Consider the following 26,662-nt stretch of genomic DNA (forward strand, 5'->3'; position numbering starts at 1 on the left):
AGACATACAGATGGACACTGTGAGGTCTCGGGCTTTAAGGAGCTCACAAAAGGGAGTGCTGGAGAGCAAACAAACAATTCAGAGCGCTGGCTCCAAGGTCAAACTACCCAGGATGCAAATTCCAGTTCTGTCACTCACTAGGTATGTGACCTCGGACCAATTATCAGCTGACTCACGAACAGTGAGGAAACAGAAATCAAGCTGCCTGGACTTAAATCCCAGCTCTGTCACATGGCCAAGTTCCTACTGTGACTTCTCCCTAACTAATCTGTAAAATGAAGAAGACAGTGGTATCTACTTAAAGGATCTTTTATAAACCGTGTGTTCAATGAAATAATACACATCCTGCGTGCTCTGGAAGGTCAGCCATTACTATCATGATAGTCGTAATTTAAACAAATGCTCTGACAGAAATATGTAAAAAATTGTAGGAGAAGGCAGAGGGAGGACCAGTTAACTGCCTTGTTAATTGGAAGACTTCACAAAGGCATCCCAGGCCAGGAGAAACGGGACCTGGGCTGCAAACGTGAGGAGCCGCCAAGACCAGGAGCAACAGTAGAGCAAAGCACGCTGCAGCCAGTCCCGAGGGCTGGGCAGAGGGTCTCTGGGGGACGCGACAAAAATGGGCAGAAGGGGAGAAGGGCAGACACAGTGCACCAGGAAGACCGTCCTGGATGTGGGCGTTTTCTTTTAATTCACACAAGAGCCAGCGTAGATGGAAGACACTGGAACGTACACAGCTGATGCTGCAGGATATCTCATACCATGATTCAGCACTTAGTCTATACATCCATCCAATACGCTTGGCTTTTCAGTCTCAAAATCTCAGCATATTAGAAACATTACATTACAAATGCTAGAGTCAAGTATACTAATGGCAGAAGGGAGATCTTACAGCCTGAAAGTGAGACAGGAGAGAAAAACTAAACAAGCCAGACCTGGCCACAAGAGTCTGGATCAATCAATGTTATGACGACCAATAAATAGCCACTAGGTCTATTTATGTGATGATGATCTCCAGTCACTTAGAAATTGCTAATTATGTAGGAAACATTTTGTTAAAAATGTAGCTTAACTGTTTTTAATGTAAATCTTGCATTCAAAAAAGATGTTTTATTACTTATGAGGGTAATTTTAGTTGTCTGGAAGATTCACTTACAGGGCATAACTCATACCCCACTGATGCTGTATAAACTCAGCATTACTCTCTAATCTACTATATATATCCAAAGCACTTTGTGGAATGTATGTTATATAAAAATACCAGGGCCACGTTTATATAAACTGAAAATGATTAGAACTGTGAGTAAAAGCACAGTGTCTTTCAGAAAAATACAAGTAGACATAGTTCGGGCTCGTCATAAATACTATTACATGTCAAATAAAATTAGACCACAGGATACAAATCTTTTCATCTTTCCAACACTGTTAACAGTCACTTTAAAAAAAACTTACTACTAGTGTATTCTTAGTCATGATGAGCTCTCACTTACAGGAAAAGCATCTATACAAATAGCAATTCAGTATGCTGACACCTAGGTCTCAGGATGTCAAGAGAAATCTGAATGTCATCTCCTAGGGCTAAATCAATTCCTTTCAAAGATAAAAGGTATCATAAGGCAAACCATAATTTTAAGTAATTTATATAGGATATAAAGAAACGTTGCTATTCATGTCTACAAATCTGTTAAATTCCAGGGGCCGTTTCAAGGGTATGGTGAGAATACCAGTACTGGAGAAACTCGGAACCTCCAGCTTTTTTTTTTTTTTAATTTTTAAAAATATTTATTTATTTATTTAGGCCGCATCGGGTCTTAGCTGCAGCACGCAGGATCTTCGTTGCAGCATGTGGGATTTTTTTTTTTTTAATTGCAGAATGTGGACTCTTGGTTGCGGCATGCACGTGGGATCTCGTTCCCTGACCAGGAATTGAACACAGGCCCCGGCACTGGGAGTGTGGAGTCTTACCCACTGGACTACCAGAGAAGTCCCGGAACCTCCAGCTTTTATAGGCTCTGCTACAAAAAACAAGTTTTCTTTTTCCCTTTGGATTTTTGGTTTTCACTCTCAATCTATATGATAATCCACTTGCAAATAAAATTTGGGAAGGTCCTTTCTCTATGCTAAAAAAAGAAAAAGGTATAATGTACCTTCCTGAGTTAACTCTTAATAAAATCAAAGGGTCATTAAAAACAACAAAAACAAACAAAAAACCCCCCATACATTGATGAGAAAGCAGTAAGTAAAACGTCTTCAAATCTCCGTCCCAAACCCTGACACAGAACCAGAATGAAACCCAGAAAGGAAGGACGGCCATGCTCATGCTCGCTCCTGTCTCCCACTCCGAACGTGCTCCAGAAAGACCTTCTATTGATAGACACTGATAATGCTGACCCACCTGCACGGCAGTGCTAGGAATGAAAACTAGTTTCCTCCCTCAGAGTGTGATGGAACGAGAGGAGGAGATTCTGGAATCCCTTGCGGATGGGGCAGCCGGGCCTGGGTGTGCGCACTGCACGCCTCCGGGGGCCCCTCACACTGGGATCGCAGACAGCTGTGGAGCAGGTGGCAGGAAGGTGCACTGTGGAAGGTGACTTCCTCTAACCTGCAGGGGTATCGCTGTCACTGAGAGCTCCCAAGTGCAGGGATGTGCAGGCCAGAGAGGACCGTGGGGAGTCCCCCCGGCAACCCCTGTCACTCGCTGACGTCACTAGAGACCCAGCACGTGCCTCTTTCCCCTCTTGCGTCCTGTCAAAGGAGGGCTGGCATCAGCAGAGGATGCCGGGCACGGCTGGGCAGAGGAAAATACTGCGTCCACAACCACGCTGACCAAAAAGCCAGCAACTATGTCCGAGGGCATTTCTCTAAAGGGGCAGGCACCCCAAACAGGGGGACAGAGGGAATCGCAAAGCCCACCCCTGGGGATGCGCTAACCCCCAGCGTGGCAGGACGGCAGAGCGCCCAGAGGAGAGCCAGGACACAGCCTCGCTCCTCCTCCAGTCCCGCAGGCAGCAGACTGACCCACAGGCCATGGAAACTCTGAACATCCTGCTCTGCAGCGTATGTTCTGCTGTGAAGGTAAGGAGTGGTCAGTTCACGACGGAAAGGGGTCGAGCTTAGACACTCACACTGTCCTTGGCAAGTGACATACCTGGCCAGACCATCTGTGTAAAACCTGATGGTGGGCCTATCCAAAGTCTCTGGGAAAATGAAGAGCAATAGGAAACAACACTGAAAATCAAATTCTGAAAGAAAGCAGAAAAAAATCACAGAAAACAAAAGACGTGATCGATGGACTTTAAACATCCGAGAGCAAAGGTAAGATGCGAGATGGCAGAGGCCTCTGAAGGGGAGCCAGCCCAGCTGCACAAGAGGAACAGAGACGAAAGATGCCAGCGTGGACTGAGAAGCTCTAAGAAACAGGAAAGACTAGAACCAACACTGCAGAAAACATACAAACCACTGATAGGAAAAAAAATCACATAGAAGGCAGAAGAAAAGCACAGAGAAAAGCATTTAGGGAAAAGACTATCCACATGTGTGACAGACACCAAGGATTCAACATGAAAACTGCTGTACTTCAGGAAGACAGAGAACAAATCAGCAACCATTTCCAACACAGAGTGGGAAAAAGCTCACTGAAACCCTCAAAGGCCTGAACTTACTACCCTATCTGCCACTGCCCTATGTGAATATACTCAGGTCTGAATAATCCTAGAAGACCTCGGGGGAGATTGGCCAGTTTTAGTTCTTTCAGAAAACCTAAATAAGGCAGATGTTAGAAAATCTAAGTAAGGTTAGAACTATGATGCCCTTACTGCTGGATTCAACCTCTTCAAAGCTGTTCTCAGAGAAGATAATACAAAAAAAGGACACAGTAAATGATTAAGCAAAATGTAGTTCATACCCTTGTATACTAAGTGAGGAAATGGAAGCAGCGTGAGGGGGTAACATACTCAAGCTGTTCAACCCGAAAGGCTGGGGAGAGTTTGTTTTGCCCCTCTTCACTCCAACTTATTGACTGCAGTGCAGGAGACCTATTCCAGTAGGCATGGACCAAACGGTACCAATCTTAATATTTACCCGAAGGAGATATCCTAAGTTACTTGGACTCAACCCTGTCGGCCTCAGGAAGAGGAGGAGCCTGTGGAGATCAAGGCACTGCTGAGGGTCTGCTGGGGGCTCTGCCCCTAAACCTCCCGGGACTGGGTGGAAAGCGATGGGAGCGGGGATGAGCCCGTCCCGGTATCACTCGATCTGCTTCTCAAACCTGCCTGTAAAGCTAAATGGATGGGAAAGGAGGGGCAGAATACAAGCTGGGATTGGAGCTCTCGTCCACATGGGAGAACCGTCCACATGGTTCTGGTTAAACGTAAAATGCTCCATGGCTTTCGAGGATTACCTGTAATGCAGTAACAAATGTGACAAAGGAATTAAGAGCAATGAGTGATATGAACTGGATCAAAGAGATCTTTGAAAGCTGATGACCTCTGTTGAAACATTTCACTCGTTTATTGCCTTTAAAGCAACAGGTGCTTCACCAGTCTGTCTCTACTTTCTATCCACGAAGTGACAAACTGGAAAAAGTGTTTTGTTCTTTGTTGAACATTCTTTGGTCTCTACATTTCTCATGAAAAAAGTGGTAAAAGAAAAGGCCTTCCTTACAATGCTTTCAGTATGTCCAATAGATATACATTGCATCAGGCAAAATGTAGTAAAACCTATTCATTTGGGGGTTTTATTTTGGAATTTGCAGTAATCTGGATAAAATGTAATTGTTTTGTTGTCTTTGAACTTTCGGTGGTGTAATTAAAGAGTATCTTTTCTTCTTAAAGAAAACTTCACAACTGGAAATTTTCAGTCATTAGACAGAACTTTTCCATTTCACTCTGAATCAGGGAGTTCTTATTGTACATGAAACAAAATACCACCAGAGTAAATTAGAACTATTCACTGCATAAGCTATGCTTCACGATAAATTCTACAAAATGACTGAGTATTAGTGAGGGAGACAAAAGTCATTCCTGGGAAAACTGGGAGCTCTGGAAACTATTCTCTGTGGCTTCTGGATATTGTTTCGTCTAGTGATGGCCTAGCCTAGACTTCCTTCTAGAGACGGGAAGAAAGCTAGTGTGGCTTTTCTTAGATGAGCACAGTAAAATGAAATGACATATGCCTCTCTCTATGTATATGAATTTAAAAATAGCCCCTAGGACCACAGTAATCTGTCAGAAGAGGAGTGGCCACTGTTAGGGATGCTGATGAGTAAAGAAAGAAGCATCTTCTCTTCCAGTAACAGCTTTCTCTCTCCAGATGAGATCGCTGAGCAGAATACTCATTTCCCTTTCTCCATAACTACTTTTCAGGAGGTACATCATAACCACATACATTTTTGTTTACGTTCTAACCAGAAAGTTTAAATTAGGTTTCAAGTGATTAAAAAAAAGACTAGAGCCCTAACTTAAAATCTCAGTACCTTCCTGAAGCTTCATCAGTATCACTCACTGCAATCACAACTAAGTAAAGCTTTTCCCGAGAAATGACGGAGTTGCTTTAGCCTACTGCCCTACTCGCAAGGGAAGTACTACTCTGTGAACTCCTCCTACAACCATTCAACATCAACTTATTTAACAAATATTACATGTCTCCTACGACCAAGCACTGTATAAAGTGACACATGAACAGACGCCCCCTTTCTAGTGGGGGGAGGCCTAACACAAGTGGGTGAATGCTAGACAGAAGTACGAAAGGAGCACTAAGCATTTAGCAAACATGAAAGTCCCACAATGATAAATTCCAATCTCTGATAGTTACTTTTCCAATGTTACTTATCAATCATGACATTTTGACTTCTTTCTTTTCAAAATGAGAGATATGTACACGTACCCCAACGTTCATAGAAGCACTATTCACAACAGTCAAGACATGGGAGCAACCCAAGTGTCCATCGACAGATGAATGGATAAAGATGTGGTATATATACACAATGGAATATTATTCAGCCATAAAAAAGAATGAAATAATGCCATTTGCAGCAACATGGATGGACCTAGAGATAATCATACTAAGTGAAGTAAGCCAGACAGCGACAGACAAATATCATATGACACCATTTATATGTGGAATCTTAAAAAAATGACACAAATGAACTTGTTTACAAAACAGAAACAGGGACTTCCCTGGTGGCACAGTGGTTAGGAATCCACCTGCCAATGCGGGGGACATGGATTTGAGCCCTGGTCCGGGAAGATCCCACATGCCGCGGAGCAACTAAGCTCGTATGCCACAACTATTGAGCCCGCGTGCCACAACTACTGAAGCCTGCGTGCCTAGAGCCCGTGCACCGCAACAGGAGAAGCCACCATAATGAGAAGCCCACGCACCACAAGGAAGAGTAGCCCCTGCTCACCGCAACTAGAGAAAGCCCACATGCAGCAACAAAGACCCAATGCAGCCAAAAATAAATAAAAAACAAAACAAACAACAACAACAAAAACAGACTCACGGACACAGAAAACGAACTTATGGTTACAAAAGTGGAACGGGGGCAGGGATAAATTAGGAGTATGGGATTAACAGATACACACTACTATATATAAAATAGATAAACAACAAGGGTTTACTGTATAGCACAGGGAACTAAAAAAAAAAAAAGAGACAGAGATGCACCAAACTAATATTTTTCATTATTATATAATTAAATTTAAATAGAAGACGCCTAACAGGTCTGGTATCAGCAAATTTATCTCGGTTGTGATCTCTCTTCTTCAGGCAACTGAGAAGTACAGCAGAGCCTAACAAGGAGCCTTTTGTGATATAAGCTACGATCTAATTTCAGGACCCTTACAAACCCATGCAAAAAAGTCTCCTCAAAACTGAGAACTTCAAGTATGCCTGGGGAAAGTGCTGCTATCAAAGGGCTGAGTCATAAACAGAGGCTACCAAGAGGGTTAACAACATTTAGGATATCATATCCTACAACACACACAGTGTGGAGTGAAGAGGGGATGGATTAAAGGATCCCTTCTCGCCTTTCTCCCATCCCTCCACGGGCAACAGCTGCAGTCTGTAGCTGTACGTATTTTATAGTTTAGGATTCCAGAAGGAAAGTGATTCATCCATACAGTATTTTGCACTGCTTTCCCCCCGTGCTCCCACATTCTCCATGATCCGCTCAGGCTTCCATACCCCCAGTCCCCAGCAAGACTGTCCCCGCTACATGCTTCCTCGGTTTACAGGAAGCACATAGTGAGGATGGCTTTTTAAAGCTTGTGGCTGAATACTGATGGCAGTTTGCCTCTCTACCACCAAGTCCCTTAAGCCCCACACCCTAACCCTACACAAAATTTGGTCAAAGACTGGAATTAGTTAAAAAACAACAAGAACAAAAAACCCCAAACAGCAACATGTTGCTTGCATACAAATTTTATCCCAAAAATAGAACAAATTTTTTGAAAACCTTCAGATAAATGGAAAAATAATGAAAGCTTGAAGGAAGGGGCAGATATGCAATTTCCTATTAAAAACGAAAGTTACATTTCTATTTTAAAAGTCCATTGATACTATTATTTTTATGAATCGGTCTTGTACAAAACAAATACGGTACTAATTTTAAATGTCAACCTTAGTTTTGGTCTTTGCTAACATAATTTTCCTGAAACTGACAAGGTTTGCTGGTGCGTCCTTAGCTTCAGTTTTCACCTTGCTACCTCTGATGAGCTTTAATAAACCTTTGCTGCACATCTTTCCAGAAGACAGATTAAATAACCGCTTATCGCTTCTGATGGTTATTAAACCTCACAAAGCTAAGCGGGTGACAGTTAGCTGCTTCTGGCCCTTTCATTTGTTAGGGTTCCGGTACTCCCTCCTCTAAGAGCCCTCCCCCAGCGTCCATTCTGGGTTAGGGTGTCCTAGAGCGAGTGTACAGGACTCAGTAAACGCTTATCAAAGCCCTGGTGACTCTGCACTGCGTCTGTCTGCCCCCGGCATGCCTTCCTTTGGTTAATATGTTAAATGGTTAAAAAAGTGTGCCAGGAATGAGTGAATCTTTACGAATGGGAATCAATTCCAAACTTGAAGTGTGATATTAAAAAATAACAATTTAAAAATAGATTTCAGTCCTTGAACCAATATGTGAAAGGGTTTTGTGCTTCTGTATTTTAAACCCTATTAATAATTTATTAAAATATCTTTAGGTAGCTAGGTATGCACAAGTGCACCCAAGTGTGCACACAATTATTTCCTCTTATTACAACCACAAATTATTGCATACTGTTAATTACTTTAGATTTTAAAAATGCCTTCATAACAGGAGCACAGAGGCAAAGCTGTGGACAGGGGGTGGCAGTGTTAACTGTACCAAAAGGATATTGCTTATTTTGCGCCTATTGCACAAGCCATGGAATCTCAGAAACAGATGCTCTGAAACTGCGCTGCACCAGCTGCTGTGCACTTTCTGTCTGTAAATCTGAAGAATCTGATGGATTTCAGGCCTTATATCATGTTTGGTTTGGGTTGTAATGGATTTTTTCAGCTTCCGCTTGGAGTTCGTGGACATAACAATACAGTATGTCTAAGATAAAAGTTTTGATTAAAATGTATTTGTAGCAAATGAGCAGGGCATGAGCTGAACATTTTACCAAGCATTGACAAAACACATAAAGATACTACTTTCACAAAAAAGGTACTAAGATGCATGTCATTTCTGTTTATAAATTAAATCACCGGTAAATAAAGTAATACATAGATTATATGATACAAAAAGTAATGCACATATATGATTACACATTTTGGCAAATTAATCTATTGTTCAATAAAGCTCTGCTTTTTATCTGTAAAACATGAACATAGAACAAATCGTTTAAGAACTGGCAAGGACTTGCCCAAATCTCCCTTTTTGCTTTTACCTGATTCTTTGGACATATTTCATGCTCGTAAGACATCCACACTCTCATTTAGTAATTTCTGAAGATACTTTAACAGTGAAGATTTTAAAAGATTCTATAATAGAATCTGCTATTTGCTTTAAGGTAGCACCTAACATAACTAAAGTAAACAACCGCTAAATAAACAAGCTGAAGAGAATCCCCACTTTCCCACTTCTACTGCCAGCACTGCTAGTGTTCAGCCCCTTTTCCCTTCAACTTCACCACCCTTCTCTGCCTTTAACGACAGGTGGCATCCAACGAGGATACCCGAGTTTCCACATCTCGCCTTCACGTACAGGGCAGAAGCAGGATAAAACTGTGCCAGTGAATCATATACTAAGTGAGCAGAATTGTTAGCATTTGCCCAGGCAACAGTGAGGGCTGAACCAAATATGAAGTTTTTGGCTGCATGTTTCAGAAAAATCCTTATCTTGACCCTTGAGAATTTCAGAATCTTATATAAGAAACAAAACCAGTGAAAACATATAGTTCAGGATAGTTGTCACATACATATTTAAGGGTTGGCATGGTCAGAACAAGCACTTGGGTGATCTTTCCCTTTTAAAATTTATTTGGTGGTGAATTTACTCCTGTGCTCTTTATAATCAAGAGAATAATCCTAGTTGAATCTTAACTAGGATTAGGGAAGAAAGTAGGGAAAAAGAATGAACAGATATTTGTAGGCTAAAATAGAGCCTGAAGTTCTGAAATGATTCAGGCAACCCTAATCTCCAAACTTGAATTGCTAGCGAAGTCCCAAAGAGTTACTCTGAATATTTAAAGACTTGGATGAATTTTGTCACTTTGTTTAGTGCAAAATTAGTTTCTAAATATTCATGGCTGTTGTTAAGATACTCTTCTAACTTATAATAAAAAAACTGTATATAGTTATATTATTACCAATATTTAAAATGTTACTATGAAATCATAGTTTACGCTCTGAGTTCCTGAATGACCCACCTCACTCGCATGCTAGAGGGTAAAGAGAATAAACCTGAAGACACTTTCTTGGATAATGGATCTTTATGATTTAAAGGAGAGGGATGTGGTAATAGACCAAGGCATCTGTGACATTTATAAAGGTGTACACAGGATAAGCTAGTACAACAGGGCTAACAGAAGGCACACTGGGCTAGAAAAGAGAATGTACAGTCAGAACAGAAGTGAAGTACTGGTAAAAGGGAAGAGTTAATACCATAAAGTAAAGGTAAATATTGTAAATTATCTGATCTGAGGGTAATATCCAAAACCGAAGAGTAACGCAGTAACAGGATCAAAACAGTTTACTTGAAAATAATTTTAGATATAACACCTGAAACATTTTGTAATGTAAAGAAGGACAGGGCTTCCCTGGTGGCGCAGTGGTTGGGAGTCCGCCTGCTAGTGCAGGGGACGCAGGTTCGTGCCCCGGTCCAGGAAGATCCCACATGCCGCGGAGGGGCTGGGCCCGTGAGCCATGGCTGCTAAACCTGTGCATCCGGAGCCTGTGTTCCACAACGGGAGAGGCCACAACAGTGAGAGGCCCGCGTACCGCAAAAAAAAAAAAAAAAAAAAAAAAAAAAAAAAGAAGAAGGACAAATACTAAGAACCTAGAAGTGACAAGAATGTAACCTAAAAATTTAGAGCAGAGCCTCATAACCCCACACTACAATGCTTCCTGGTGCTTGTGACTCCTGGAAATTATAGGTGAAAACACTGTATGAGCTTTTTGGGAGAGAGTACATAACTTTTATCATATTCTCAACCTATTCAAAGAATAGGAAGACAGGGGACTTCCCTGGCAGTCCAGTGGTTAAGAATCCGCCTTCCAATGCAGGGGACGTGGGTTCAATCCCTGGTCGGGGAACTAAGATCCCACATGCTGCGGGGCAACTAAGCCCATGTGCTGCAAACTATAGAGCCCTCACACTCTGGAACCCGTGCGCCACAACTAGAGAGAAGCCCACGCACTGCAATGAAGAGCCCGCGCGCCACAACAGAAAGATCCCACATGCCACAACTAAGACCCAATGCAGCCAAAAATAAAAATAAATAAAATAAATATAAAAAAAGAATAAATGACAAAGATGAATCAGCAAACCTGAGTAATAATATGGTAAAATACAATAACAATTAAGGGCTTCCCTGGTGGCGCAGCGGTTGAGAGTCCACCTGCCGATGCAGGGGACACTGGTTCGTGCCCTGGTTCGGGGAAAAAAAAAAAAAAAACAATAACAATTAGTTAAAAAAAAAAAAAAAGCTCCAATTCTAAGCACTGCTCATGTTAGAACAGTGTACAGTTAATTAACTCTGAGATGATACGTTCTCAACACATGGCTGTAGAGGACTCTTAAAATTGAACAGAAAAAGTTTTCTCCAGCAGGACTAAATATAAAATGAGAAAACAATTAATTCCAAGTCCTTTAAAAATGTCTTACATTTTCCACCAGCTAAAGCATATTAATTAAAATAAAAAATACACAACCGCTGTATAGCCAGAATAAAGCAAAGTACTAAAGGACATCATCGTTGTATAAAAAATTCGAATAAAAGCTTGGTCTTAATAAAGTCTTATATGTGTATCTGCACAATTCTGATTTTCACATCACTTTCTCTTTTCGCTGATATGGGCTAAAGCCATGTAGGCTGCCTTCCCCAAACCGGGCACTGCCCTATATAAGCAAGCATAATAAATACTCACAGCCTCTAACAGAGAAACAACTAAAGAGCAATACAGACGAAAAGAGCCTGGAGAGCGAGGAGACAGGGGCAAGAGGTGGTCTCCAAGAGGGCAGCGACATCTCACTGTCACTAGAATGACCTCTCTGGAACCACACTTATTTCTTTCTTTCTTTTTTTAAAAACTTACTTATTTAATTTATTTTTTGGCTGCATTGGGTCTTCAGTGCTGCGTGGGCTTTCTCTAGTTGCGGCGAGCGGGGGCTACTCTTCGTTGCGGTGCGTGGGCTTCTCATTGCGGTGGCTTCTCTTGTTACGGAGCACGGGTTCTAGGCATGCGGGCTTCAGTAGTTGTGGAACACATGCTCAGTAGTTGTGGCACACGGGCTTAGTTGCTCTGCGGCATGTGGGATCTTCCCGGACCAGGGCTCGCATCTGTGTCCTCTGCATTGGCAGGCGGATTCTTTTTTTTTTTTTTTTTTAACATCTTTATTGGGAGTATAATTGCTTTATAATGGTGTGTTAGTTTCTGCTGTATAACAAAGTGAATCAGCTATACATATACATACATCCCCATATCTCTTCCCTCTTGCATCTCCCTCCCACCCTCCCTATCCCACCCCTCTAGGTGGTCACAAAGCACCGAGCTGATCTCCCTGTGCTATGCGGCTGCTTCCCACTAGCTATCTATTTTACGTTTGGTAGTGTATATATGTCCATGCCACTCTCTCACTTTGTCACAGCTGACCCTTCCCCCTCCCCATATCCTCAAGTCCATTCTCTAGTAGGTCTGTGTCTTTATTCCCGTCTTGGCAGGCAGATTCTTAACCACTGCACCACCAACCAGGGAAGCCCCCACACTCATTTCTTAACTTCACAGCCATTGGCTTTATTTCTAAAACATGAGAGAACGATAGTTGTTAATACCTTAACACTGCCTTGCAAAGTTTTAAATAAGTTTTAAATGACTTGAAGAGACTAGTCACTGTTAAAGCTTTGGGTGTTGTATCTTGAGTGAGAAGGTTTTTATTAATAAAATAAATAATTATTATTTATAATTATATTATAATAATAATTATATTATTTAAAAATATTTTTTTATTAATAAAAACCTTCTCACTCAAGATACAACACCCAAAGCTTTAACAGTGACTAGTCTCTTCAAGTCATGAAGAGGCAAAATGGTTCCTATGTGTTTCTTTTGGCCACTTTTCCTAAATTTTCTATAATACACACATATCTCAATAAGAAAAAAGCCAACATAAGTAAGTAATCTTTAAGAATTAAGAAAGAGCCAACAGCTGGAACTCCCTTCCTAATATATTTCAAGAAATTTCAATAACCATAATAAAACAGCATTTCTTTAGTGTTTTAAGGAGCAATCTTTTCATGACTGTAATTGAAGACGGATTTAATCACTGCCTAATGGCAGTACTAATAAAATACAAAGTCCTACTTTAAAAACAAAACAGTTGCAGTATTAAATAAAGTCAAGCTTCAATTACAAATAAAATACGGTTAGTATTAAGTTTTTAAGAAAGAAAAGTGTGTCTGGCTCACAGGATAACCCTCACTGTCGTCTTTCTACCGCAGCAGTTCCTGGTTAAACCGCAATGTTCCCTTATCACCACTCCCTCCTGCTGCACACTAAAGTAGCTCACTCGGGGAGTCGGGAGTTGGAGCCTTTCACATCACACTCCAGCGCAAGCGGGACTGTCACTGGAGGAACGTCAGGAGGTGTTAGGCTGTTCGCTGCCTCTCCTCGGCAGCGGCCGAAGCCACGCACTCAGAGCAGGATGCACCACAAGAGCAGGCTCCTGACCCTGACTTCAGCCCTGGAGCAAATCCAAGCGTTCCAGAACGCCCCACCAACGTGGGTCTGAACAGAGGCAGAAGCCCTACTAGGGATCTGCTTCTGATCTGAGCTGGCTCGTAACTGGTCAACTACGACCAAATTTAAACTGAAACAGATTTTGTCTTTAAAACACCTAATAGTGTGATTTAATCTCTTGGTATTTATACACTGCACACACTCAAAAACACAGAAACTAACCCATTTATACTTTCTTATTACGTATAATCTTCTAATTGTGCATACTAGCAAATGAGAAAAATGACTGATATTCCCAAATAGCAGACAGACTAAGCCAATCATATTTTGTTTTGGAATATCTACTGATAAAACAATTTGTGACAAAACATTGTGCTTTCCTATTTAAGGCTCATTTTGTCTAATTTTAAAGATGGTTTGCACGTCTAGGGCGCACAGCAGCCAAGTGATGAGGAAAGAGGAGGGAGCCGCCTGGAACTACGCTTGTGTAGCAGGAAACACTGAAGCTGCACAACGGCTAGCACAGGCACATCAATCATACAATACACATGTGGATAAACTGAAGATTTTATAAGGCTGTATTTCTTAATGCAGAGTAATCACAACTTTTGTTCTGCATACCACACATTCATGAAACTTTCACAGATGTCAGTGAAAAGTTTCTATATAGACCAGGCTGTGCTTAAATATACGATCCATTAAGTATTATTTCTATATTGAAATTATTTATAATCTGAAACATTTAACAATCTTTTTTATGGAGAGCACATTAAGAGAAGATATCTGCTATGGCTTACTTTACCAAATATTTACCACTTTTTAATGTAAATTTTAAGTTCATATACTGCTACTATTGATGGCTTAAGATATGTTTATACACTGTTATAATTCATAAAACTCCAAAACTCACAGTAACAAAAGCATTAATTTGAATGCATTATCTACCAGAACATATGCTTTATAGAATAAGAGTAAATAGTAATTTTTTACTCAGGTTCAGCTAAATAAATACAATTGCAAAAGGACAGATTAAAAAATGCTTCTGCTTTTACATTACAATTTGCTTTTCTTCCGTTCTTGGCCCCTTTGTCCCCCCTCCCCAAAAAGCACCTCCGCAGACTTGCAGTAAGATACAGAAAGAATGTCCTATCGCACGAGGAAGGAAAGACCACCTCGCATTCATGCAGGACAAATAGCTGTGCCAAAAGCACAAATTACATCTCATTACAGGGTATAACTTGTCATCTTTTTTTCATAATCTGGCCATTTACACACTTTGATTTTGGACTTCCATTTGGGTTTATTAACATCAAAGCTTTGTCATCACTTATGTGTTTCTAGAGACATTTTTACCTGAGGCAATAAAGTGTAAAAACTTCTTTGCATTCTTGCTGTACTGCTGCAAGAAAGCTTTAGTCTTCATTAGGCTTACAATGTTTCACGGTTATTAAACTTCTGTATGTTGCTATAAAGTTTATTGCCCTCGGCATACCAATTTTAAATGTACTATCGTTAAACCCAATGCACGGCACACAAATACACTCCAACCAAGTAGCCTCCAATATATTATTGTTTTACTCTTGCTAATGTCTTACTAATGTCCTTTCCTCCCCTTTTCACAAAAATAATGACCACAAATATACTCAGACAACTTGAAATAAAAGAAAGCAATGCCAACTTAATTTTATGAATTGTTCAGGGCTCTTATAGCAAATTAAAATAGTTTCATTTCATTAAATACATTATTTGAGCTTTTAAAATACTCATTGATATGCAACAGAAAAAGAGTCCTGCATCTAATGACACTTGCAAAATCGCTTTCCCAGTTAACATATTTCTGTTTGACTATTTAAACATGATGATCCACATTCCTTGCTTTTATTTATTTAAAATTTGTGACCACCATTTGTTTTAGTCAGGTTATACTCACAAAATATGAGTTCAAAATGTGAATTTAAGTAATATCAAAGGGCTTCCCTGGTGGCGCAGTGGTTGAGAGTCCGCCTGCCGATGCAGGGGACACGGGTTCATGCCCCGGTCCAAGAAGATCCCACATGCTGTGGAGCGGCTAGGCCCATGAGCCATGGCTGCTGAGCCTGCGTGTCTGGAGCCTGTGCTCCGCAACGGGAGAGGCCACAACAGTGAGAGGCCCGCGTACAGCAAAATAATAATAATAATAATAATAATAATAATAATAATAATAATAATAATATCAAAGAAACACCGTATTTGATGTTCTCTTACTATTTTAGAATTTTAAAATGCCACGATGCAATATATTCTTCTCATTAAACTCATAATACCAAGGCTTCTTTTGTTTTAGACATTTAAAAAATTAATTAATCTTTGGCTGCATTGGATCTTCGTTGCTGTGTGTGGGCTTCCTCTAGTTGTGGCAAGCAGGGGCTACTCTTCGTTGCGATGCACAGGCTTCTCATTGTGGTGGCTTCTCTTGTTGCAGAGCACGGGCTCTAGGCGCGTGGGCTTCAGTAGTTGCAGCATGTGGGCTCAGCAGCTGTGGCTCTCGGGCTCTAGAGCGCAGGCTCAGTAGTTGTGGCGCACGGGCTTAGTTGCTCCGTGGCATGTGGGATCTTCCTGGACCAGGACTCGAACCCGTGTCCGCTGCATTGGCAGGCATATTCTTAACCACTGCGCCACCAGGGAAGCCCAAGGCTTCTTTAAAATAATTCGTTAGGTAAGATTTTTTAGCTACGTTGGAAACACTCACCAAAAGCAAGCCATCAGAAGTTTGTGGCCAGTGGTCCTATATTCATCCTAACTACTGTCTTGAAGCTCTCGTTCTTCATGAACGCGTTAACCCGTCGCCCCCTCCCTCTCTGGGTTTTCTTTCCGGCAGCAGTCATTACTGCTCTGACCCTTCTGACCCGCCCACGTTTCCCTGATTCTACCTCCTAGTTTTCCAGAGCAGCTCACCATCAGGGTCTCCTGTCTACAGCCAGCTGCTAGGGTTAACCATGCCCTCTGCTTTCACTCCTGTCTGGATGAAGGAGGAAAACTTGTTAGTCTCAAAGCCCAACCTTCTACCTGGGGTCTGACTCCAGGTAACCTCCTTCCTCAAAGACTTCCACCTATAATCACCCCCCCAGAGGTGGACCAATTTTTGCCCCCTTATATCATTCTCCCAGCCAGTGTCTCTTTTAATACCCTTTACAGCAACACTTCTAGAAAGAAGCATCTCTATTCGCTTTCTTTGCTTCCTCACTTCAGTCTCTCCTCAACACATTCCAATTAAATTTGCCCCCAGTATTTCACTGAAATGCCCTTTGTCAAGGTTACGAACAACTCCCCTACTGCCACACCCAAAGCTCAACCGTCTGTCCTCACCCGCTCAGTAGCAACAGACTTAAGTGAGTTACAGATTCGAAGCAATCCCTATCAAAATCTCAGTGACATTTTTTTTTTTTTTTTTCCTTTTTGCGTTATGTGGGCCTCTCACTGTTGTGGCCTCTCCCGTTGCGGAGCACAGGCTCCGGACGCGCAGGCCCAGCGGCCATGGCTCACGGGCCCAGCCGCTCCGCGGCATATGGGATCCTCCCAGACCGGGGCACGAACCCGTATCCCCTGCATCGGCAGGCGGACTCTCAACCACTGCGCCACCAGGGAGGCCCTCAGTGACATTTTTTATGGAAATAGAAAAAAAAATCCTAAAATTCATATAGAGCCACAAAAGACCCTGAAGAGTCAAAGCAATCTTGAGTGAGAAGAACAAATCTGGAGGCATCACACTTCCTGATTACAAAATCTATTACAAACCTACAGTAATGAAACCAGAAGTAGCAGGTGCTGAAAAGTATGGTACTGGCATAAAAACAGATAATACGGACCAATGGAACAGAAAAAGAGACCAGAAGTAAATTCATGCATTTACAGTCAACTGATCTTCAATAAGGGTGCCTAGAACACGTAATGGGTAAAGGATAGTCTCTTCAAAAAGTGGTGTTGGGAAAACTCGACAGCCACATGCAGAAGAATGAACTGGACCCTCATCTCACACCTTATACAAAAATTAACTCAAAATGGGTTGAAGACTTAAATGTAAGAACCAAAACAGTAAAACTATGAGATGAAAATATAGGGAAAGCTTCTTGACATTGGTCTGGGTAATGATCTTTTTTTTTTGGATATGACACCAAAAACACAGGGAACAAAAGCAAAAATTCTCAAGACTACATCAAACTAAAAAGCTTCTGCACTGCAAAGGAAACAATCAACAGAGTGAAAGACAACCTATGGAATGGGAGAAAATATTTACAAACCATACATCTGATAAGAGGTTAATATCCAAAATATATAGGGAACTCAAGTCGATGGCAAAAAAAACAAAACGAAAAAACCTTGATTAAAAAATGGGCAAAGGATCTGATTAGCATTTTAAAAAAGAAGACATACAAAAGACCAACAGATATATGAAACAGAGCTGACAATCATGAATCATCAGAGAAATGCAAATCAGAACCACAATGAGGTATCACCTCCCACCTGTCAGAATGGCTATTATCAAAGAGACAAGAGATAAGTGCTCTGAGGATGTGGAGAAAAGGCAACACTCATGCACTGTTGATGGGAGTGGAAACTGGTGAAACCACTGTGGAAAATCCCTCAAAAAATTAACACTACAACTACCGTATGGTCCAGCAGTCCTGCTTCTGGGTATGTATCTAAAGGAAGTAAAATCACTATCTCTAAGAGACATCTGCACTCCCAGGGCCCACTGCAGCTTTATTCACAAGAGCCAAGCTATGGAAAGAACCTGTCTGCATCAGCAGATAGTGGATAAAGACAAGATCGATACACACTCTTACCCACAAGATGGAACACTATTCAGCCTTGAAAAAGGAAGTCCTGCCATTTGTAACAACATGGATGATCCCGGAGGGCATTATGCTCAGTGAAATAAGCCAGATACAGACAGATACTACATGGCTTACTCATCTGTGAAATCTGAAGAGTCAAGCTCACAGAAGAACGAAGTAGAATGGTGGTTGCCGGAGGCTGGGGCTTGGGGAGATGCTGATCAAAGGGTAGAAGTGTCAGTTATGCAGGATGAATAAGTCCTGGAGACCTAGTGGACAGCACGATGACTATGCATATACACCATACATACAATACTATATCATATGCTTGAGGTCTACTAGGAGGGTAGATCTTAAGTGTTCTCACCAACCACAAACACACCACACACACACCTCACAATGGTAACTTCATGAGGTGATGGATGTTAATTAGCTTGACTGTGCTGATGATCTCTGTTACACAAAGAAAACATCAAGTTGTACACCTTGAATATATACAGTACACCTCAACAAAACTTTAGGATAAACAAACAAAAAGCCCTTCCAGGAGTGCTGCTAAAAGCCTGGGAACGGGAGGGACTGCATTCTCCAGCCGCCCCTCCTGGGCATCGCTCCATCCGATGCCGCCTCTGCTTAAACCACAGGCGTTGCGCGTAACTCTGCCTAAGCCCTGAGAATACACCAGACTTTAGACTGGGTGGGAGGTGGGGAGATCAGCAGGCTGTAAGAGAACACACCCTTTCCAGTCCCACGCCTCTCTCTCCCTTCCGTTCCTACACCCAGACTGGCCTGCGTGCTCCAAGTTCTCCTGCCCTCAGGCAAGCAGCCCGCCCTCACCCACGGAGCCTGAGCCACACTCACATCCTTAGGGGGCTGACTCTTCACGGAAACACTGGCCATGCAAACCCAAACCATTCTCCCCCAAGAGGAATTCAGCCAGTTGTTAACAGACAGACCTTGTTGTATTTAAATCTTTAGTCAGTGTAATCAATACTACACAAAGTGTGTGTCATGCATTTAACTACAATATCAAAATATAGTGTGTATTAATCCAGTTGGTTTTAGCCATATGTCAGGATTATTTTCCAAATTTAAAAATAATTTAATTGGCTTGAGGTTTACAAGTTGAAGCATCTCAATAATTGGAATGAAAATGTAATTTATTTTATTCTAAAATTTATTCTGATATTTTAATGTGATAGCTCAGGACAAAACCTTGCTGCATAAAGACAGATATAAACATTAACAATATGAATTAAAAATTAAATATCATACACAGTAATAGGTGAAATGGACCCACCTTTAAACTTTTGAGACAAAGGTATACCAATTATTGTTTCATTATAGATTTCATCAATTTATTTACCCATTCAATAAATACTTAGCACACCTACTATGCACAAGACTCTTTTCTAGGCTCTTGGGATATAGCAGAAAAGAGCAAGGTTTCTTATTTACTTAGGTTTCCTATTGGGAAAATGGCATATGTCTCTATGACTCTAAGTGTGTAATTGAGTACACATAGGACATTTAGTAACTGAGCTGATTCTGAACCTTTCTAGAAACTGCCTGCCTATTATTTCTACAAAGACTAATTAAACCAAAGTTAGACAAGGTCACTTCATTACATAGTGCAGTTCATTTATTTACTTTTTGTATGAACATTTATTATGTGCCATTGTGTGACTGTGAATGTTTCAGGCACCAAGAATATAGAGATGAAAAAGATAAGAGGCAATTCTTCCGGGGGAGACAAAATAAACAAGAAGATAAAGTAATTGCAGGGAGTGATAAGTTCTACAAAAGAAAAGAAAAATGAATTAAATGTTAAGAAACGCTTTCAAGGATTTATAAATACAAATATAAATAAACATATCAAAGGGAATCTGACACTTATGAATCTACAGAATAAAAAATTTGATTTAGAATAAAAAACATTTATACAGTATTATAGACTAGGTTATACAAAACAACTTTACCTTACACATGGTGGACAAATTTTTCATTAAAAAGCAAACCAAAACAATCCTATTATGAAGTCAGGGAAACATATATTCAATATCACATATAATTTGAAAATTAATATAAGGCCAAAGATTATAAAAATTTAGAGAATAAATGAAATACTCAGTCAACAGATCAATCAGAACAAATAAAATATTATCACTGCTGTCACCTGCAAACTGGAATGCGCTTAACTCTGGCTTTATGGTGTTCTCTTTACTTCTCTCCCCCCTCAGTTTTAGGCCTTATTTACAAGGATTTATAGTATCAAAATGATTCAGAAAAGCTTTACTCTTAAGTCTGATCTTACATGCCATCGAGGATTTACTTAGTAATATGGAGATGTTTGTTTTCATCAGTTTTTGGTTTACCAATGTATTATTTCTAGCTTGCAATAATAAAATACAGTAATAGCAAAAAAACTTTTACATAGTATTGAAATTCCTGCAGGAAGAAAATTATTCTGCCATTGCAACTTGAAAACTCTAGAGCTCCTGTTTCTCCATGAAATAACTTTCTATATTTTTTAATATATCAAGGTTAAAATGCAGCTATCCTTTTAAAGCAGAATGGACTGGAATAATAGAATAATTTTGTCTTCTCCCTTCTATCATTTCTTATCTGATTTTACGATGCCAGAATCAAATATAATAATACTTAAAGAGAGTAATACTAAAATCTAGAACAGTTTTCAAATATACTTAAATGTTTCAGAGGAAGCAGGTTACATACAAATAACTGACAGGCTGACATGCTCTAAAGCAAGTCATGCCCTAAAGGATATCTGTAGGAGCAATATGTTGTTGTCCAGATGTAACCACTTGTTCAGGGCTCCTGTAGGGATCCCCCGCTTCAGGCCACTTCGCTTTCACCAAATTCACCAAAGACCTACACAGTACCCGCTTCCACTAACCCAAAGAAACCTGAAGAAGATTTTCGCTTTTACGAAAAAAGGCAAAAATCGAAAAAAGTGCTCAGCCTTTGTTTTTCAGCTAGCCGTTAAAGGGGCAGTGCACAGCCCAGGCAGCAAGAGCGGCCCTGGGGACCACACTCAGCATCTCAGCATCAGATGCCAGAGCTCTGAACTGCATCTGTGAGCATCTGTGCTTCATCTCCATTTATTCTGTGCATCCGTTAGCAAGATGTGTCCTAACTGCTCCTTCACTTTATGCCAATTCGGCTTACAAAAGGTTTCATAGGAATGCTCTACTGTTGGATAGTGGGGGAGAACCTGTATATTTTTTGAAACAATACAATTACATTTTACACAAGACTCCTGCAACTTAGACTCTGCAAATTTATCTTCTAAACTTCTTTCAAATTCATCCACTAATTTAGCCATCACCAACTCTCTCCTGAATTATTTCAACAGCTCCCGACCTCACTTTCAATCCATTGAAAGTGGAGTCACTAAAGTCTCCATACTCTTTCCAAAGGTCCAAGCCAAATCTGCAATACAGTAATACGTGTAATTCTCGATTTATGCGTTAAATAACATGGTATGGTGGCATGTTTAATAAGCACTGTAATTTCAAAGACGTGATTCTTTGAGATATCTGTCACAACTGTATCAGAACAGGACAAGATCTGAGGTTGAGGCTGTTATACTGTCGGTTACTGTTAATACTTCTGTAGCTAGTTGCCTACATTCACAATTGAAGAAAATGTGAAGTTATAGGTCAATGAAAACAAAAATGTAATCTTTTTCTCTTTAAATTCAGACTCCCTGAATTCTATGCCTGTATTCTTGGGGGACCATGAAGGTTAAGCCCTATGATGGCTCCCTGCTGTCCTCAGGATAAAAATGTCTTCATGACCTGATTCCCTGCCACCCCTACCTGTTCTGAACCTCATCGCGTGCAGCTCTCATCCTACTGAGTCCAACTCCTCCCTCCAGACCTCTGCAACACTGTTCCCTTGTGTGCAGTATTCCTCCCCCTCTCTTTGCCCAGCAAACTCCATTCATCCCACAGGCGTCAGTTTACAGGTCATTGCTCAGGAACCCAAGCTTGTGGGAGGGGCTCTTCCAGGTGCCCCCAGAGCACCCAGCACCTACCACCCCTATCGCCCTGTATTAAAACTGCCCCCGCGGGCTTCCCTGGTGGCGCAGTGGTTGAGAGTCCGCCTGCCGATGCTGGGGACACGGGTTCGTGCCCGGGTCGGGGAAGATCCCACGTGCCGCGGAGCAGCTGGGCCCGTGAGCCATGGCCGCTGAGCCTGCGCGTCCGGAGCCTGTGCTCTGCAGCGGGAGAGGCCACAACAGTGAGAGGCCTGCGTACCGGAAAAAAAAAAAAAAAAAAAAGGCCCCCGCACCAAGCTGTAAGCACTTGAACCGTGTCTTGAATTCCCCACTCCTTGCATACTGCCTGGCACAGAGGTAGCACCTCAATAATTGTGGAAAGAAGAAAGAAAGAACGAAGGGAAATGCCAACATATCTGCTGTTTCATGAGCTTGAATTCTACCCTTCATTCCTGACTCACCCTCACAAATGCAAGCACTGGTCACAATGGAAATCTGAAGTGTATGAGTCAGTGAGTATACATTCACTATTTTTAATGGAGAAATCACTTACTGTGATGACTGAAAATGAAGGACATTACCACTATTATTCAGTCCATGTCAGGAAGACTGTACCACCTTGCAACGCTAAGTAAAATAACTATATAATACATATAAGTGTACCAAGAGCACATCTATCTCAGTAGTTCTCGACCATGCACACATGGCTCCAAAGCGGCGGGATTGACAGGCCCCCTCTTAGGGAAATGTTACCCGAGTCAGTGAGGTGGAGGGAGTTTTCAAACTACAGGCCCCTCAATTCCTGCTGTATTCAGCCACTGCTGCTGAGAGGAAGGTGAGGTCATCTTCAAGTCCACTGGGGTGGCAAAAGGACGAAAACCACTGTTTTAATCAAAGTGGTGCAACAGCGGATCAAGCAAATGCTGTGTCAACAGACCTTGTAAACCCATTGATAATACAATGGTTTCTGCATTACTTTAGCTGGGCTGAAAGTACCAAAGGTTGCAGGGAGGGAAGGGAGCTGGGGAGAATTCAAAACACCACACTGGTGTAAAGTTTCAGTGTCCTGTCAGGAATTGAAAACACAAACAGACTAGCAGTGGGCCACAAAAACACAGTGACACAGACGGACTGAACCTGGAATCTACAAATTGCTGAGTGGGTAAAACTGAAGCCATTTCTGGGCACACGGAGTGAACCCCTTTGATAGAAGGTGTGTCTGAGTAGAGCTAGGTCAGAGCGTGACTACAGATAGCTCTGCAGGACAAAATTTAAAAATGTGGATTTTATCCTGGGAGCACGAGGCACTAAATGGTTTCTGAAGAAGCGTACGTCGTGTGGTTAAAGTGATACTCTTGGGAAGATTAACTAAACAGGATGAATTAAGCTGCTGAGAACAGAGGCAGAGAAGCCAAAGATGGATAATAAACTGAATTGCTTGACACAAAAAACACCCGTTAGATAGAGCCTTCCACCTGTAATCAGAAATGGTATGAGAATGAGGGGAGAGTTATTGTTTTAACTTTGTGGCATCTTAATTTAAGACAAGTAAAAATACTGTATGTCAATCCTATACTTTTATTCACAAGGCCTGCTTTCCTCTCTTTTGTTTTATCTGACCGTTGAGTTTTTCAGAACTCAAGGCACTTAGAAAGGCATAATGTAAATCTAACCAACAGAAAAAGAATACTGCTTTTAATTTTCAAAAATATTCACACATAAACTTAAAAGAATTAAAATGTCCTTTAAATATTTAAAAAGTAGTACTCTTTTTCAAATGTTCAAATGTTTTGCGTGACAATTTGATATTGAACCAGGGAACATGACCTTTACTTTCAAACATGGTAGTTTTAAAAGAAACGTCTTTTGCGTGGTACTCAGAGTCCGCGGAAGCATGAAGGTTTACGACAGGTGATACTGTGCCTGACAGTTGACCATCAAACCTGGCAAGCATCGACCAGCCGATTGCCTCTTTTATTATTAAAAAGGTCACCTGTTAGGACAGCTGGACCACGGGGCGCACCTGCGGGCCCGGGCGCACGGGACACTCCCCCACCGTCCCCGCGGGTGGGCGGCGCAGGCTGCCGGGGGCCGCCCCAGCACCCCACTCCTCACCCGCACCCTCCACCCGCCGGGCGTCCGAGGACTGAGGGGCGCGGCGGGGTTGCCGGACGGAGCCCGTCCCGTACCTGGGCTACCACGGTGAGGCCGCTCTGGGGCGCCGCCATGTTCACGCGGCCGTGGTACCACGCTGCTCCTGCTCCCGCCAGGGCCACGCCGACCACTGCCGCCGCCACGGGCCCGGAGCTTGGCAAGGCCCGCCGGCCAGCAGCCAGCCCGCGCCGCAGCCTTCCGCCCCAGGCCGCCAGCCGGGAGCCTCCCGCCGCCGCCATTTTTGCGGAAGCGCCCAGTCGCCGCGTCCGCGTCGCTTCACACGGCGGCCCGAGAACTCGAGCGCGGCCGCGGTGTCGCGAGACCCAGGCGGTCTCCGCCCCGCCCCCGAGCCCGCGCGCTGTGAGCGGGCGGGGCCTGGGCGGGGCCTCGGGGCGGGGCGAGGCGGGGCCTGGGCGGGGGCGGGACGCAGTGGCCGGGAGAGAGTGGGCACGCTGCCGGGTGTGGCACCAGGATCGCCGTGCCGTGTTGGGGGGGGGGGCGTGTCCTGTGGGGCCAGGGCCGGGCGGGGGTCGAGGGCCTGGGGCTGGGGTCGCGCGAGGCGGCTGGCTGGCTGGCGCCGGGCGGCGGTCGCGGTGAGCTGGGAGCCGCTTTCCCGGGGGGCGTGATCAAGGCGGTGCGACCGGGTCCCTGGTGTTGGGCGCTGACGGACACGCCCTGTGGGTCCTGGGAACCGGGTCGCCTCGGCATCCTACGGGCTGCGTTCCGAATCACTTACCTGAGTCAGAAAGCTGCTCAAGCTCTACAGGCTTCCGCACAGACCTCGAGGACACAACCTGGTTTAAAAAAATTGTATTCTATTGTCTCACTGTGGCAGCTAAGCAAACTTTTTAAAAAATGTATTTTCAATTGTGGTGAAATATACATAACACTATCATCTTAGCCATTTTTTAGCTCACAGTTCGGTGGCATCAAGTACATTCACGTTGTTGTGCAACTATCACCAGCATCATCTCCAGGACGTTTTTTGTCTTGCAAAACTGGCGAACTTAAAAAAAAAAAAAGCGTCTTCGCTGTCTTTTAAATCCTTCCAGTCCTTACATTCTCGTCTGCTCTTTGGTTTTTGCTAAATCATGTTCTTTCCCAGCCGTCTAACTTTGACGAAGTAGTTTTTTTTTAAATAAAATTTTCTGTTTTTTAAAAATGTATTCTATTTATTTTTTATTTTTAAAAATTTTTTGGCTGCATTGGGTCCTCGTTGCTGTGCATGGGCTTTCTCTAGTTGCAGCGAGCGGGGGTTACTCTTCGTTGCAGTGCGTGGGCTTCTCACTGCGGTGGCTTCTCTTGTTGAGGAGCACGGGCTCTAGGCATGCGGGCTTCAGTAGTTGTGGCACGTGGGCTCAGTAGTTGTGGCTCGCGGGCTCTAGGGCACAGGCTCAGTAGTTGTGGTGCATGGGCTTAGTTGCTCTGTGGCATGTGGGATCTTCCAGGACCAGGGATTGAACTTGTGAAGCAGTTTTTAATGAACTCGCAGAGTCAGTCTCTTTACTTCAGGCAATCACTATTTGCTGAGTGTTGGCTTTAAAGTCTTCTAATAAAGTGTTTGATGGTGTCTATTATCCCACCTGGCCCCGAGTCAGCTGCAGCAGCACACCTTCCCCATGTCTCTAGCATCAGGGACCCAGGTGTTTTCCCCAGCACAGGCTTGGGCAACACCTCAGTCCTGGCCATTCCACTGATTATAAGAAATGATTTAGCTGAGGCAGATGGCTTGGCTTTGTTTTGTAGTCTCTGATCCTCCATTCACTGGTCTTTACTTTTCAGAGTAAATTTACTTAATAAACTTGGTTCAGCCTCTGAAATGTCCCTAAGCCATCAGAAGCTTTACTGGGGCATGCAGTAACTTACAGCCCATGTCAAAGGTGCCAAGAGTCCTCATCACATAATCACTGCCATCTTGAAGTTATGCAAAACAAACTAAAACCAAAAACAAAGAACAAGTGCCACACTAAATCTACTTGGACCACTTAATCCCTTGGATCCTCTTGTCATGATCCGCCCTTCGTTCTTGCTCCCTTTCCTTAGCCAGCTTGTCTAAACTGATCTGCAGTTGGAGCTTCCTCACTTTTCCCACCTGCTGGAACCACTTTCTGTGTCCGTCCCAGGCAGGAAGTAGAGGGACTCAGTGCACAGCTGTCTGATCCAGACCACAGGGTTTGCATCCTGCCTCTACCGGGATGATCACTGTGATTAGGGGCAAATTACTTAAACTCTCCGAGTCTGAATTTTCTCAACT

The 26,662-nt window shown here is 42.6% G+C and overlaps 2 protein-coding genes across 2 annotated transcripts in view; both read right to left on the reverse strand.

Moving 5' to 3' along the window:
* MICU2 (mitochondrial calcium uptake 2) overlaps nucleotides 1–24,693 on the reverse strand; it is an 84,838-nt gene extending 60,145 nt beyond the window's left edge. Inside the window, exon 1 of the mRNA XM_060079823.1 lies at nucleotides 24,444–24,693. Within this exon, the coding sequence (XP_059935806.1) occupies nucleotides 24,444–24,647 (204 nt within the window). The 5' untranslated portion in view covers nucleotides 24,648–24,693. The remainder of the gene's footprint in view (nucleotides 1–24,443) is intronic.
* LOC132477787 (uncharacterized) lies at nucleotides 24,685–25,116 on the reverse strand. The gene has a single exon (XM_060080284.1). The coding sequence runs from the start codon at nucleotides 25,114–25,116 to the stop codon at nucleotides 24,685–24,687; it is 432 nt and encodes a 143-aa protein (XP_059936267.1).
* Nucleotides 25,117–26,662: the final 1,546 nt, after the last annotated feature.

Source organism: Mesoplodon densirostris, chromosome 17 (assembly GCF_025265405.1).
Source record: "Mesoplodon densirostris isolate mMesDen1 chromosome 17, mMesDen1 primary haplotype, whole genome shotgun sequence".
NCBI lineage: Eukaryota > Metazoa > Chordata > Mammalia > Artiodactyla > Ziphiidae > Mesoplodon > Mesoplodon densirostris.

What these genes read in the sequence shown, in the direction of transcription:
- LOC132477787 (XM_060080284.1), bottom strand. Translation starts at nt 25,116, where the DNA reads ATGCCGAGGCGACCCGGTTCCCAGGACCCACAGGGCGTGTCCGTCAGC.